At 41.1% G+C, this 13,867-nt stretch overlaps 1 protein-coding gene and 1 long non-coding RNA gene across 4 annotated transcripts in view; one reads left to right on the top strand and one right to left on the bottom strand.

Annotated features, from left to right (window-relative positions):
• The window catches only part of Klkb1 (kallikrein B, plasma 1), a 28,148-nt gene extending 14,318 nt beyond the window's left edge, over positions 1-13,830 (top strand). The window contains exons 7-15 of the mRNA NM_008455.3: positions 2,391-2,550; positions 3,434-3,543; positions 4,106-4,268; positions 4,364-4,476; positions 4,942-5,110; positions 6,867-7,042; positions 8,107-8,202; positions 9,727-9,866; positions 10,425-13,830. Of these exons, the coding sequence (NP_032481.2) occupies positions 2,391-2,550; positions 3,434-3,543; positions 4,106-4,268; positions 4,364-4,476; positions 4,942-5,110; positions 6,867-7,042; positions 8,107-8,202; positions 9,727-9,866; positions 10,425-10,616 (1,319 nt within the window). The 3' untranslated portion in view covers positions 10,617-13,830. The remainder of the gene's footprint in view (positions 1-2,390; positions 2,551-3,433; positions 3,544-4,105; positions 4,269-4,363; positions 4,477-4,941; positions 5,111-6,866; positions 7,043-8,106; positions 8,203-9,726; positions 9,867-10,424) is intronic.
• The window catches only part of Gm30504, a 233,251-nt gene that overhangs the window by 63,219 nt on the left and 156,165 nt on the right, over positions 1-13,867 (bottom strand). The gene's annotated exons all lie outside the window — the stretch shown is intronic.

The following is a 13,867-nucleotide window of genomic DNA, read 5'->3' as shown; positions in this document are numbered from 1 at the left end:
TGAGAAAGGGGCACAAATATAAGGCAGTTCAACCCCACACAGCTCTTGCTGAAGGTCAGCCATTTGTTTCTATCTCAGGATTAGTCTCAATTGTGTGTCCCTTTGGTTAATTTCTAGGGATTAAAAAAAAAGTGACTTGACTCATTTTACTAGTATTTAACATAGTTATAAAAGAAGACGAATGCAGGCTGGTGGTAACATTTGCCTTTAATCCCAGTGTTCAGGAGGTAAAGGCTGAGTTCAAGGCTAGCCCGGTCTACAGAGTGAGTTCCAGAACAACCAGGGCTACACAGAGAAAGCCTATATTGAAAACAAACAAACAAACAAACAAACAAGATGGATTCTGGGCACTTGTATTCTCTCAGCCTCGCTAACATTCTGTAACACTTTTAATTAACAGAGTGACCCACTTAGGGTTATTGTTGTTGTGATGAAACACCATAACCAAAGCAACTCAGGGAGGAAAGGTTTAGTTCAGTTTATACTTCTGGATAACAGTGAAGAAAGTCCAGGAGGGTGGGACCTCAAACAGGGCAAGAACACGGAGGCAGGAGCTGATGCAGAGGGGGTGGAAGAATGCTGCTTACTGCCTTGCTCATCATGGCTTGCTCAGCCTGCTTTCTTATAGAACCCAGGACCACCAGCCTATGGATGGCACTACCTACCATGGACTGGGCCCAACTCTGATCACTAATTAAGAAAATGCCCTATAGGCTTGCCTTCAGCTGGATCCTATGGAGGCATTGATGCTCCCTCTTCTCTGATGACTCTAGCTTCTGTCAAGTTGACATAAAACCAGCCAGGTCATATAGCTAACAACCTAACGTTGGAGTGGAAAATGTCTTTGGAAAGCCAGATGCTCATCTTGCCTGGGTCAGGTTCTGCATTTTGTGTGGAACAATAGGAAGCTGGAGTATAGCCAACTAGGGCAACCATCTTGACGGAATTCTTAGAAGTAATGGAAAATTTAGAAACCAGTAAAGGAAGATGTTAAGTATATTCAACTTGAACAGAAGACTGCCTTGGCGTTTGGCGAAGTCTCCTCTGTTCTGAAAGGCTGTCATTAGGGACTGGGTCAGTACACAATCCCGTAGGGTTGTTTTAGAAAGGTAGGACTTTGTAGAAAGTAATTTTTTGAAGTCCCTAACATCTTCAGCGGTCCAGAAAAGAAGTTGACTTTGTCACATGGTGGTGAACTCCTTTTCAACTACAAATGTCCCAGGAAAGTTGTAAAGTGACATGCCAGGGATGTCTTGGAGATACAGTTGTAGGTTGGCATGGTTACCTGAACATTCTCTTCCAGTAGCAAGGCTCTTCATGATTTTTTTTTTTAATTCAAGTGGTAGAATCAGCTTCCAAGACTACACAAGTGGGATGTGAGCTCTCTTGATCCAACTGTCTTGAGTTTGACTGGCCTATCGTTATTCTTAAGTGTCCATTTTATTAGTATGGAATCAAATTGATTCTTACATGCTATCGAATTGAGCAACTCATGTAAATAGCATAAATAAAAATAGATGAAAAATAAAATGATATAAGGGGGGATGAAAATGAAGCTTTTCTGTTCTCATCGAAGGGCATGCTTGTTAGCCCTTTGGAATTTATGTTAATGTCTTTTCATTAAAATGCTTCTCACAATACTCAGAAACAAAGCATGAAACAGCATGTTCCCAAGGCTTAGTCATAATACAAGGGAAACTCGAGTCATCTAATGTCCTATTAGAAATGACAGTGCTGCTTATTCTACAGCACCCAGTTGCTGTCTTTCCCAGTAGAACAACTTTTACTTTTTTAGCAAAGAACAAACTACAAATTCTGAGATAAGTTAACAGGCTTTCCTCCTCTTATTGAAATGGATTCTCTCTCTCTCTCTCTCTCTCTCTCTCTCTCTCTCTCTCTCTCTCTCTCTCTCACACACACACACACACACACACACACACACACACACAATATATCCTGATCCCGGTTTCCACTCCCATTACTCCTCCCACAACACCTCCCCTCCATTTCTATCATTAGAAAAGAAACAGGCTTCTAAGTAATAAAACAAGGCAAAAATGAAACAAGAAAACAAAACCGAACACATTGAACTTGAACAAATTGAAGAAACAAACGAGAGAAGGCACAAGATTCAGAGAGCTACACACACGTCCGCACACTCAGGAATCCCCATTAAAAATAGTCAAGTGGAAGCTATACCCAGGGGACCTCTTGCAGACCAGTGCAGCCCCAGTGCATGCTGCCTCAGTCTCTCAACGGGCAGTTTTTAACACAGGGTGCTGATTCCCGCCAATATCAATTGTCATAATCACCTTAGTTACTATGTTGAAACAAACACAAGCAAACTCGGGCATTGTGTCACTGAGGAATGTTCACCGCTGAGTTCACAGGTTGCCCCATGGATATTTTCCAGCACTCTGCCTTTGCAGACCTGAATGTAAGCCAGGTCATCACCCCCGATGCCTTTGTGTGTCGCACCATCTGCACCTTCCATCCCAACTGCCTTTTCTTCACGTTCTACACGAATGAATGGGAGACAGAATCACAGAGGTGAGTGTGAGCGGCGTGCGCCCCCTTCTAGCCCTTTCCGTTCCTTGCGAGGGTCTTGCTCGTTGCCCTAACAGCGCTGGAGCCTGTGGTTTAACCGGATGCTTTTCAGCCAGGTGCAGGTTACTTCACAGATTAACAAATTCTTCCCTTCCATAAAACAAGCCTACTATTTAGTCAAACCACAGCGGCAGAGGCAGAAGGGAGCAGGAAGCATTCTCACTGGCATTAAGGTTTGGGATTGGCTTGGGTTACAGCTGCTCATGCAAACTGTCCTTTAATCTTGTGAGAAACCAGAGCCCTGCTTATCCAGATCTAGGGTCTAGTCTGACCTCTTCATCTTTACACAGCATTTCCTTTATGTACGCCGTGGGGCCTGCAGAAGGATGTGTGTGGACATAATACCATGGGTAGCATAAATCCAAACCAACAGTCTTTTGATGCCTTCTCTTTTTCCTTTTTCTAATTAGAAGGTGGACTTTAATCCTCTGTCCTCTTTTCTGGATGTCTGTACCTACCAGGTATTTTTTGCCAGAGGGAGAGGTGACTCTACTTACATTTAAGCCCTGTGATATTTTTGGAGTCTTGCAGTCTGACTGACTGAAAATAATTTCTCAGAAGAATACCATTTATGGAGTTGCTTAGAGAGGAAGGAAGGAAGGAAGGAAGGAAGGAAGGAAGGAAGGAAGGAAGGAAGGAAGGAAGGAAGGAAAGAAGGAAGGAGAGAGAGAGAGAGAGAGAGAGAGAAAGAGAAAGAGAAAGAAAGAAAGAAAGAAAGAAAGAAAGAAAGAAAGAAAGAAAGAAAGAAAGAAAGGAAGGAAGGAAGGTAGGTCTGTCTAGTGCTTCTAATGCTGTCTTCTTCTTCTTTCTCATTTATTTTTAATAGAAATGTTTGTTTTCTTAAGACGTCTAAAAGTGGAAGACCAAGTCCCCCTATTCCTCAAGAAAACGCTATATCTGGATATAGTCTCCTCACCTGCAGAAAAACTCGCCCTGGTAATGACTCAATCTTAGTGGCACATGGCATGTGTCCGGGTTTGGTTCTTGGTTGCTTGATAAATACTATGACCAAAAGCAAGTTGGGAGAGAAAGGAGTTTGTTTTGTTCACATGTCCCAGTCATAGCTGATTCCTGAGGGAAGTCAGGCTAGAAACTCAAGCAGAAGCAGAGGCAGGGACTGGGCAGAGACCATGGAGAAATGTTGCTTCTTAGCTTGCTTCTGTGAATATATATATATATATATATATATTCATGCTACCTGCCCAGAATTGACACTGACCTGGTTAGACGGACCCTCTTCCATCCATCATTAATCCAAAGAACATCCCACAGACATGCCTATAAGTTAGTCTGAGGAAGACGATTCTCAGACTGATGGTCCATCTTTTCAGGTGACTCTATTTTGTATCAAGTTGACAAACACTAACAGCCACATGGTGCAGCACATCTTGGGGTCCTCTAAGAGTTAATGAAATGGTTCTCACGACTCTAGAAACTTTGCCAATGTGACTCGTTTCCTGACTTGTGATATATCCTTTGATATTTGTGTATGGTGCAGAACCCTGCCATTCCAAAATTTACTCTGGAGTTGACTTTGAAGGGGAAGAACTGAATGTGACCTTCGTGCAAGGAGCAGATGTCTGCCAAGAGACTTGTACAAAGACAATCCGCTGCCAGTTTTTTATTTACTCCTTACTCCCCCAAGACTGCAAGGAGGAGGGGTAAGGAAACCTTTCTTTGATGATCAGCAAGGTAATTGTTTTCTAGTTTTCTCCCTGTGTGGGGGTTTAATTTTAGACTGTTCATTTATTTCCAGGTGTAAATGTTCCTTAAGGTTATCCACAGATGGCTCCCCAACTAGGATCACCTATGGCATGCAGGGGAGCTCCGGTTATTCTCTGAGATTGTGTAAACTTGTGGACAGCCCTGGTGAGTGAGGTTCGTTTGTTACGGAACTGCATGGCTGGCTTGGCTGTTGTGATTAATGTCTTGGTCTTATGTGATGGGATTGTTTATATGGTTTCTGTTATGGTTTGTATATGGGAGTGGCACTATCAGAAGGTGTGACCCTGTTGGAGTAGGTGTGTCACTGTGGGTGTGGGCTTTAAGACCCTCATCCTAGCTGTCTGGAAGTCAGTATTCTGCTAGCAGCCTTCAGATTAAGGTGTAGAATTCTCAGCTCCTCCTGAACCAAGTCTGCCTGCATGCTGCCATGTTCCCACCTTGATGATAGTGGACTGAACCTCTGAAACCTGTAAGCCAGCCCCAATTAAAACTTGTCCTTGGTCATGGTGTCTGTTCACAGCCGTGAAACCCTAACTAAGACAGTTTCCTTGGATAAAGGGAAAGAATGCTTATCTGTGTCTAATCCTGCCACATCTCAACACTTTTCAGACTGTACAACAAAAATAAATGCACGTATTGTGGGAGGAACAAACGCTTCTTTAGGGGAGTGGCCATGGCAGGTCAGCCTGCAAGTGAAGCTGGTATCTCAGACCCATTTGTGTGGAGGGTCCATCATTGGTCGCCAATGGGTACTGACAGCTGCCCATTGCTTTGATGGGTAAGTTTCAGGGTCATCTTATTATACCAATGTGTGTGTGTGTGTGTGTGTGTGTGTGTGTGTGTGTGTGTGTGTGTGTGTGCATGTAGAGGTTAATCTCGGGTATCTACTTGTACTGCTTGTTCATCTTATTTGTTGAGATAGGGTAATTCACTGAACCTAGTGCTAACCTTTTTGACTAGACAGATAGGTATCTGCCTGTCTCTGTCTCCTGGTACATCCTTAGCCCTAGTTCTGGGTTGGGGATCTGAACTTGAATCCTCAGGTTTGAGAACCAAGCCCTTTGCCCACTCTGCCATCTCCTTGGCCCTGAGATATTTGTTTTTAGGACAAGAAAAGTTTCAAAGTCCTTGCCTAGAAAATATTATAATTTTAAATTCAGCCTGTATATCCTTTACGTGGTTAATTTAAAATTCAAAGGAAAGGTAGGTAGATTTTTAAGCAACAAAATACCTTTAATTCCTGCTGGGGCTTATTTTAATCAGTACAGCTACATGAAGGCTCGGATAATGAGAGCAACTGTTTTTGGGGTTGGTAGACTGAACCTGATTCTCCCAAAGGTTCTTCAAAAGGCACAGAAGCACTCCTGTGCTCTTACTTGAAATAAACAGAAAGTAATTTTTAAGTACGTCTTGAGTGTTTCCAGCCACAGCGTTTATACTGTGAACTGTAATCCTTTAGGAACACAGTGCAACAGAATATGAGCGTCTTCCAAGATTTTAGCAACAGTAAAGGGTCCCTGAAGGGACACTGATAAAAATGAATCCACAATAAAAAGTATGACAAACCCGAGGCATTCTGAGAGCCCTCTCCTGTGCTGTGTCTGAGGATTCCTCTGCAGCCTTTGTTCCTGACACACAACATCATGCTTACTGTGCACTGTGCATATCGCCAGGCTGCGTAGTACCAGCAGATGGTACCCTAAACCCAATCAATCAGACTGAGGATTCTTTAATGGTGTGAAACTGGTGTGTGTGGTATGTGTGCCTTAGGATTTCTGCTCTTACAGGAACATAACAGTATAATTTTAAACAATTTAAAAAAAAACATTAAGATGTCTCTTGTCACAGTGTGTCTTTGGATTGTACAGTGTTAAACTCTGATTTTCAGTGTTGCTCCAGCTGGTTAGTTGAGTTTCATAAAAACTCATTGAATGAACTTGGGCTTGGATATTAGAGTTTCCAAAACTTTCTAAACCGTCCTTAATCTAAGACTATCATTTGGTTCTCCACATTTATGTGAAGTGGTGCTTCTCAGCTTTATCAGTTATAAAAGTAAAAAATTAAGGAACTCCTAAAAACATTGAGGTTGTTCTTCGTCTTTTAGTATGAAATACTTAGACATGTTTTAATTATTTATGTGGAAATAAACAAGCCCATTATTCTATTAATATGAGCGTTTGCTAATAAGTGGTAAAAATTCTCCATACATCAAAAATTGTCTTGCAGTAAATTTCTTTATAATATATTACCAGTAAATGTTTAATATGTGTACCTGCTTCATATAGTCACACACAGAGACATAAAAATAAAATCTTTTCAGGCAAAAGGGAGTCTTAAATGGAAGAAAGTTTTATTACAAACTAAATCTTCAAAGTCCAATACGACTGCTGTAAGCAATGACAGGTTGCCTTGCCAGGAAAAGGTGACTAGGTCATATGGAATGTTGTCTTTCTTTTCTCTCCACCCCTTCAAGAAAATGTGCTAAGAAAAAGGAGCGGAGGAAGGATGCCAACGTTACTTTGTTTCCCTCCTAGAATTCCCTATCCAGATGTGTGGCGTATATATGGCGGAATTCTTAGTCTGTCCGAGATTACGAAAGAAACGCCTTCCTCGAGAATAAAGGAGCTTATTATTCATCAGGAATACAAAGTCTCAGAAGGCAATTATGATATTGCCTTAATAAAGCTTCAGACGCCCCTGAATTATACTGGTATGCAGCATATTTAAGAGGAACCTGCACAACTCAATGGTATTGGTGTCAATTTCCACTTCAGTTTGCATGAGAAGAGAGATCTGCAGCAATTGTCTTTGTGTCCTGGTTGGTGAGGCTGAGGGAGAGATGAGGCCACCTGGGCAGTAGAAATCCCGTGTCTTCCCATACATTCACTGCTATCTGAGGGGCAAAAAAGCTTCATTACTTTCTCAGAGTGGCATGCAACTGAGTGTATGGTATTGGTCTAGGAAAGATTTTGACATCTGGGGACATTGGGCATCTTCTGACAAGATTGGCAGAATGACTATGGCTTAGGAATATACAACCATATGAAAGTGAACGGGACTAGATGTTAGTGCCCAAGAATACCCTGGTTGACAATGGGGGGACACGGAGCATGGAGCTGCTTTGGAGGCACATCACTCCACAGGAATGGAATGTCTGCCAACACCATTACCTGCAAGTGTCTGTGAACAGTCATGAGACCTTAGACAGCTTGGCTTTCCTCCTTCCACCTCTAATATCTGCTGCACGCGTGCTGATCTCCGTGTTGCTTCCTTGCAATCATTAAGCAACGTATTCAAATAAAGCCCTGGGAGAGTATGGCTATTTTTGCTCTGTTTCTGAATTCTGCTACAGTGTATATTAAACAAGACATAAGAAAGTAGACATATGTTTGCCAATAAATTTTGGTTGAAGAGTCCCTCTTCCCCATAGAAATTTCGTTCCAAAATGCCATACAGAATGTGAGAATTGTCTTGAATTGTGGGCTTTAGAAATTGCTCAGAAAGCTGGAGGGTCGTTCTTTTTAGTTTTAGTAATGGGTTTCATTATATTTCATACATATGCATAGTATGATGTAATTGTATTCACATCCTTCACTCTCTCTTGTCATTTTCACTCCTGCAGTTCTCCCTGCTCCTCCCAAGTAGTCCCAGACTGGTCATTCTTGCTTTGTTGCTTTGTAGAAAAAGAATAAGAGAAAAAGATAGATACTAATTTTTGAAGTTCCCATCTATGGTTTCAATTAGTCCAAATCTATTCATGAAATTTTCTTTCAGAATTCCAAAAACCAATATGCCTGCCTTCCAAAGCTGACACAAATACAATTTATACCAACTGTTGGGTGACTGGATGGGGCTACACGAAGGAACAAGGTACAGTATGGCATGTGAAATGTTCCTGTCTTACATGCTAAAGTACATAGAGTAGATCCACTCAACAAGCCTTACTCATGACCTTTCTGTTCATTCCAAACTATTGGTCCTCTGATTCCCAAGAATGTGAATTTTTTTACATTAAACATCAATGAGCTAATCCTTTAAGAATATTACTCATAATAGAGATTATTTTTATGAGTCTGCATTAAGAACTGTGGCCCTATGATACTATCAAGTCCACTGAATCCCATGTGGTCCTCAGTACTTACTGTGTCCCTGTTTGCTAAGTTCTCCCTTGGTATCAATAGCTAAGGTGCCAGCATCTCTCTTGAAGAACAGTTCTTAATATTTATTTAAATGCCTTCTTGTAAAAAATCTGACATTTCCTCTAATTATGCCATTAAATCCTTATGTAAAATACATAGATTCATAAAGAGAGAAAAGTAGATTGCAGTACAGTTACCAACATTTGTTAATAGAATTTTACATAGTGATGATCATATTTGATTATTAGTGTACTCAGTTGCAAATTGTTTTAAAATCTACCATAATGTTGAAGTAGTTATGGGCATAAACAACATTTTCCTTTCTGTCGTAACTACAATTCAAAGTATCTGTGACCCTTACACTACAGTGCTGCCAACAATATCACATTCCTGCATTAGTTATCTGAACTTAAAACTGAAGGGCGTCTGCAGCTTTATTTGAAAGGTTGAGAATATAGAGGCGAGTTTTTCGCTTTCCCTTCCGCTGAGTGTATGGATGCCTCGATTGTGTGGCTCTGAACTCAAGACCCCTGTGTGCTGAGACTTGAGCTATTTCTCTAGAAATAAGAATGCTTTCTTTCTAGACTGAGTGCCAGATAACCAGCATTAGACATATTTGAGTGATTTTTTTTAAAGGAGATGATTGGCTGTGTCTTCTTTATATTTCCTGAACCAGTCAGTACTGTATTCAATTAGTTCCCATTTTCCACTACATTTACTTGGCTACCTATATGTGGACACACACATATATACATGCATATACATACATACATACATACAAACATACATACAAACATCTGAGAAATATAGACATGGGTAGACATTAAGTTATCTGTAAATGTATCATTTATTGCAGAACAAAATACTACTCTGCTGTCAGATGTTTGGGATGTATTCTCATAAATTGTACATTTTATTATAATTTGAATTTCTAAAACAATGAAAGGCAAGAACATCCTTTAAAGGTACAAATGTGTGAGACAACATTTTTTGAGGGGGGCATCGGTTGATATAGGAGGATGCCTGAGATCATAGAAACAAGTCTGCAGAGGCTTGGGTGCTAGCGAGTCTGAAATATGTCACTAGAAGGAAGGCAGCACGGATCACTGCTCCTTCATCTCCTTCTCCCCCTTCTCCTTCTCCCTCTCCCGGTCTCTCTTCTCCCTCCACCTCTTGCTTCCCTTCTCCCTCCCTTTCCCTCTGCCCTATTTATTGAACTTCCTCTCCTTAAAGGCACTTCTTGATTGCTTCATAGGTGAAACGCAAAATATTCTACAAAAGGCTACTATTCCTTTGGTACCAAATGAAGAATGCCAGAAAAAATACAGAGATTATGTTATAAACAAGCAGATGATCTGTGCTGGCTACAAAGAAGGCGGAACAGACGCTTGTAAGGTAATGGGGAAAAAATACACAATAGTTCCATGAAGACAGTTCATTCAAAAACGAATCTCCAAAGTTATATTTCATTAGTTTTGGTTCTGAAGTTCCAGAGTTAAACGATTTGAAGGCTATTTGAAACGATAGCCTTTAACAAATTAAACACACATAGTGCATATTATATGTTACTTATAATAGTTATGCTAGAATATGTATTGCTGTGACAGGTATGTCACAGTGAGGACAGGGGCATGCCAAATTTAAGGACAATTTTTACATGCCATGGTCATGCTAAAATACAAGAAAAGTAGATTTATTTGAACTTGGAGTAAAGATGCTAAGTCTGTTGGGTTTATCTGAGAATGGGAGAGGGAATAAATTGGCCTTGTAACCATTCACTTATTTTTTTTTTCATGGCTAATGGGATGCACAGAAATTGAGAGGCTCCGTGGTGGTGTGTAAAGTGTGACTGCCAAATATTAAAGACATCTGTCTATGAGCAAGGGGCTCCTTATTTGCATCATCACCATTACCCCTCTCTACCTTTGTATTTCTCTACCCTCTGTGACCCAGGGAGATTCCGGTGGCCCCTTAGTCTGTAAACACAGTGGACGGTGGCAGTTGGTGGGTATCACCAGCTGGGGTGAAGGCTGCGCCCGCAAGGACCAACCAGGAGTCTACACCAAAGTTTCTGAGTACATGGACTGGATATTGGAGAAGACACAGAGCAGTGATGTAAGAGCTCTGGAGACATCTTCAGCCTGAGGAGGCTGGGTACCAAGGAGGAAGAACCCAGCTGGCTTTACCACCTGCCCTCAAGGCAAACTAGAGCTCCAGGATTCTCGGCTGTAAAATGTTGATAATGGTGTCTACCTCACATCCGTATCATTGGATTGAAAATTCAAGTGTAGATATAGTTGCTGAAGACAGCGTTTTGCTCAAGTGTGTTTCCTGCCTTGAGTCACAGGAGCTCCAATGGGAGCATTACAAAGATCACCAAGCTTGTTAGGAAAGAGAATGATCAAAGGGTTTTATTAGGTAATGAAATGTCTAGATGTGATGCAATTGAAAAAAAGACCCCAGATTCTAGCACAGTCCTTGGGACCATTCTCATGTAACTGTTGACTCTGGACCTCAGCAGATCTCAGAGTTACCTGTCCACTTCTGACATTTGTTTATTAGAGCCTGATGCTATTCTTTCAAGTGGAGCAAAAAAAAAAAAAAAAAAAAAAAAAAAAAAAAAAAAAAAAAAAAAAAAAACTGAGAAAGAGGTAGAAATCTTTGTAACATTTCATTTAGAATAAAAAGAGTCTCTACTTGAACCTGATGGGACATCTAAACCACCTTTCTGGCCATTGCTGCAGAGTTCTGCATGGTCATGACTGCATGAGGTTTCCTACCCCTGGAGCAGAGCCATCTGGGCATGAGGGTTGCTTGTATAAACTTCATGTTCCTCCCTCAGGAAATAACCTCTCTGCCTAGGTTATTGAGGAATATCCTCTCTGCCAGGACAGCCCTTAAGACTGTGGGAAAGAACTCTTAAAACATAAGTTCAAGAATATATAATTTCTCAGCTATGTAAAATATAAGGATACAATATGAATTGTATAAGGAGATTCGATTCGTGGACCTAAAAGAACAAAGGCAGCTGCACTATGAGCCAGCTTGTCAGAAAGATACTACTGAAGGAGATAAAGAGATAAAGAGATTTAGGGAGTGGTGATAACAGGGCAAGATCCCAGCCAGCTAAGTTTATTATTTGTGCTTACATAGGCAGGCAGAGTCCTGAGTTCAAGATCAGCCTGGGACAGAGCTAGTTTAGACCCAGGGTTGGTGGGAATCCCACCCAGCTAGCTTGTTGTCTATGCTAAGAAAGACAGGCAGATCTCTGAATTCATTTGGCATGTTTTTTTTTTTTAAAAAAAGTACCTGATGTCTTTTCTTAAGAATCAAGAGGCTAGAGTCATGGAATGCTGACTCATGGGTTAAACAAAAGGGAATCTAGAGTAAGTGACTGAGTTGATATGTAAATAAAAGACTGGGCTTTAGTCTGCAAGAGCTGAGCTACCTGGATGAGCTGTCTGGAGATCTCTGTAGAGCAGAATACTAGTCTCTAATTTTTTTAGATTTTTTTTTTTTCTAGTAGCTACTCAGAGAGAACTGCTTAGAGAATGAAATGAACATTGCTATTTTAGTTGTGTTGTTTTGTTTTTTTTTTTTTCTAGAAAATCCAAAAATATTTTATAGAAGCTTCTCTGACTCTAGTCAGAAAACCCATGAGCTAGCCAGAGAGCTTTTGGATTTTTTTTTCCTAGCAAGAGAAAGCTGTCTCAAGAAGAGACAGCTGTCTCAAGCAAAAGAGCTGCCTTGAGCAGAAAGCTATCTCTATCAGACTGCATAGCCAAGAGCTATCTGCAGAAAGCTGTCCAGCTGTCTAGACTACAAGGCTGTCAGCTTGCAACCCATCATATGACTTTGAGTTGTTTCTTTCACCGCTCCCAGACACCCCTTCTCGCAGGAACCTCCCTCCAAGCCAAGGCTGGTCCTGGGCACCTTGCCACATGGTCTTGGCTACAGATGTGTGCAAGACCTGTAAGGCTATATTTTTCTTCTTGTGTGCAGCTCCTGCAATAGGCCTATCACACAGTACTCACACAGGGCAAGGGATCTGATGAGAACCTCCTGGGGAACCCTCGGGGTTCAGCTGATGCTGTATTCTGCAATAGTAATTCATGTAATGTCATTGGGTGTAAAGTGTTGTATAAAATTCAAGCTTCCAATTGAGTTGAAAGTGAAAAGCAATCTTGGAATGGATGACATTAATCCTCATGCAAGACAAATTTCCAGCTTCCCATTGATTCATAAAGTGGGTCATCTGTGCTTAACTCCATTTAGTTAACCTGGTTAATATTTAGACAGAATTAGCCATTTACGAACTACTGTGCAAGTTAAACAGACAAATAGAAAAGTGAAATTTCCTAAAGAAGATTAAACTTTTCCTTGCATATATAAAGGCTTGTTGAGTAGTGCAGAGGGTTAAATATGGAAGATCCTGTGGGTTATCTACAGAGTTCACCATGGGAAGTGTAAGAGGTGGAAGCAAATGGCTTTGGAAAAATCTTCCAAGCACACAACTTCAACTTTTAATTTTGTACACCATTTCATCTTAATCTGTGTGGCAGTTGTTTTATATTTAAAAAGAAAGAAGTGGTTCTCAATGAAAATCTTGTATCTCAAGGTTTCATATTAATAACCCTAACAGGTATTTACACAAGGTGTCACAGTACTTACTGGGTAAACTTTGGGCTTTGGTTTCTCAAGGAATGGCCTCATTTGAGCAAAACAGAGTTTTGAAATGAGGGATTTCCCTATGGCGTAAAGTACCATGATCACGTTGCCAGCTGGAGTCCAGCTGGGCTGGAATGCTCTGCTTTTCATTGTGTGTTCCTGCACAAAGTAGCCCGTCTTCCACTCGAAGCCTTAAGAGGCTGAGAAAATGAGAGGGCCGGATAACATCACTTTTACAAGACAAAGTGGAGGCAGGAGGCCCTAGATCTTTGGCAGGTCCATCCAAGAAAGGGAGTGTCACCTCTGGAATGGAACAATGCCGGCACTGTTCTTCCTGGGCCGCACGTGGAGAGCACACAGCACACCACTAACACTTCTAGAGCTCAACGGGAAGCTCAAAGGGCTGTCTGATCTCTATCTATTTTTTTTCTTGTAGTTCTTGCTTATGGCTACCAGCCCTACAAACTGTCAACAACTCTGAAGGATGCTCTTGCATCTCTGCCTCTCTCTTTCATCAGTACTTCATGTGAATAGGAATGTGGCAAATAGGAGAGATTTGGGTTTGCTGTTATTATTTTTGTTGCTGTGTATGCGTAATTGCCTGCCATGTGGGTGCTGGTGCCTGACACCAATGGATTAAAATGTAACTTCTGAACAACTACCTTCTAACAAAATAAAATAGAGTAGTCAAGATCTCTTGTAAATCATACACACGCACGCGCACACAC

The sequence above is a fragment of the Mus musculus genome, chromosome 8, assembly GCF_000001635.26.
Source record: "Mus musculus strain C57BL/6J chromosome 8, GRCm38.p6 C57BL/6J".
Taxonomy (NCBI): domain Eukaryota; kingdom Metazoa; phylum Chordata; class Mammalia; order Rodentia; family Muridae; genus Mus; species Mus musculus.
The sequence above is the reverse complement of the archived record's forward strand: the minus strand, read 5'-3'. Positions and strand labels throughout refer to the sequence as shown.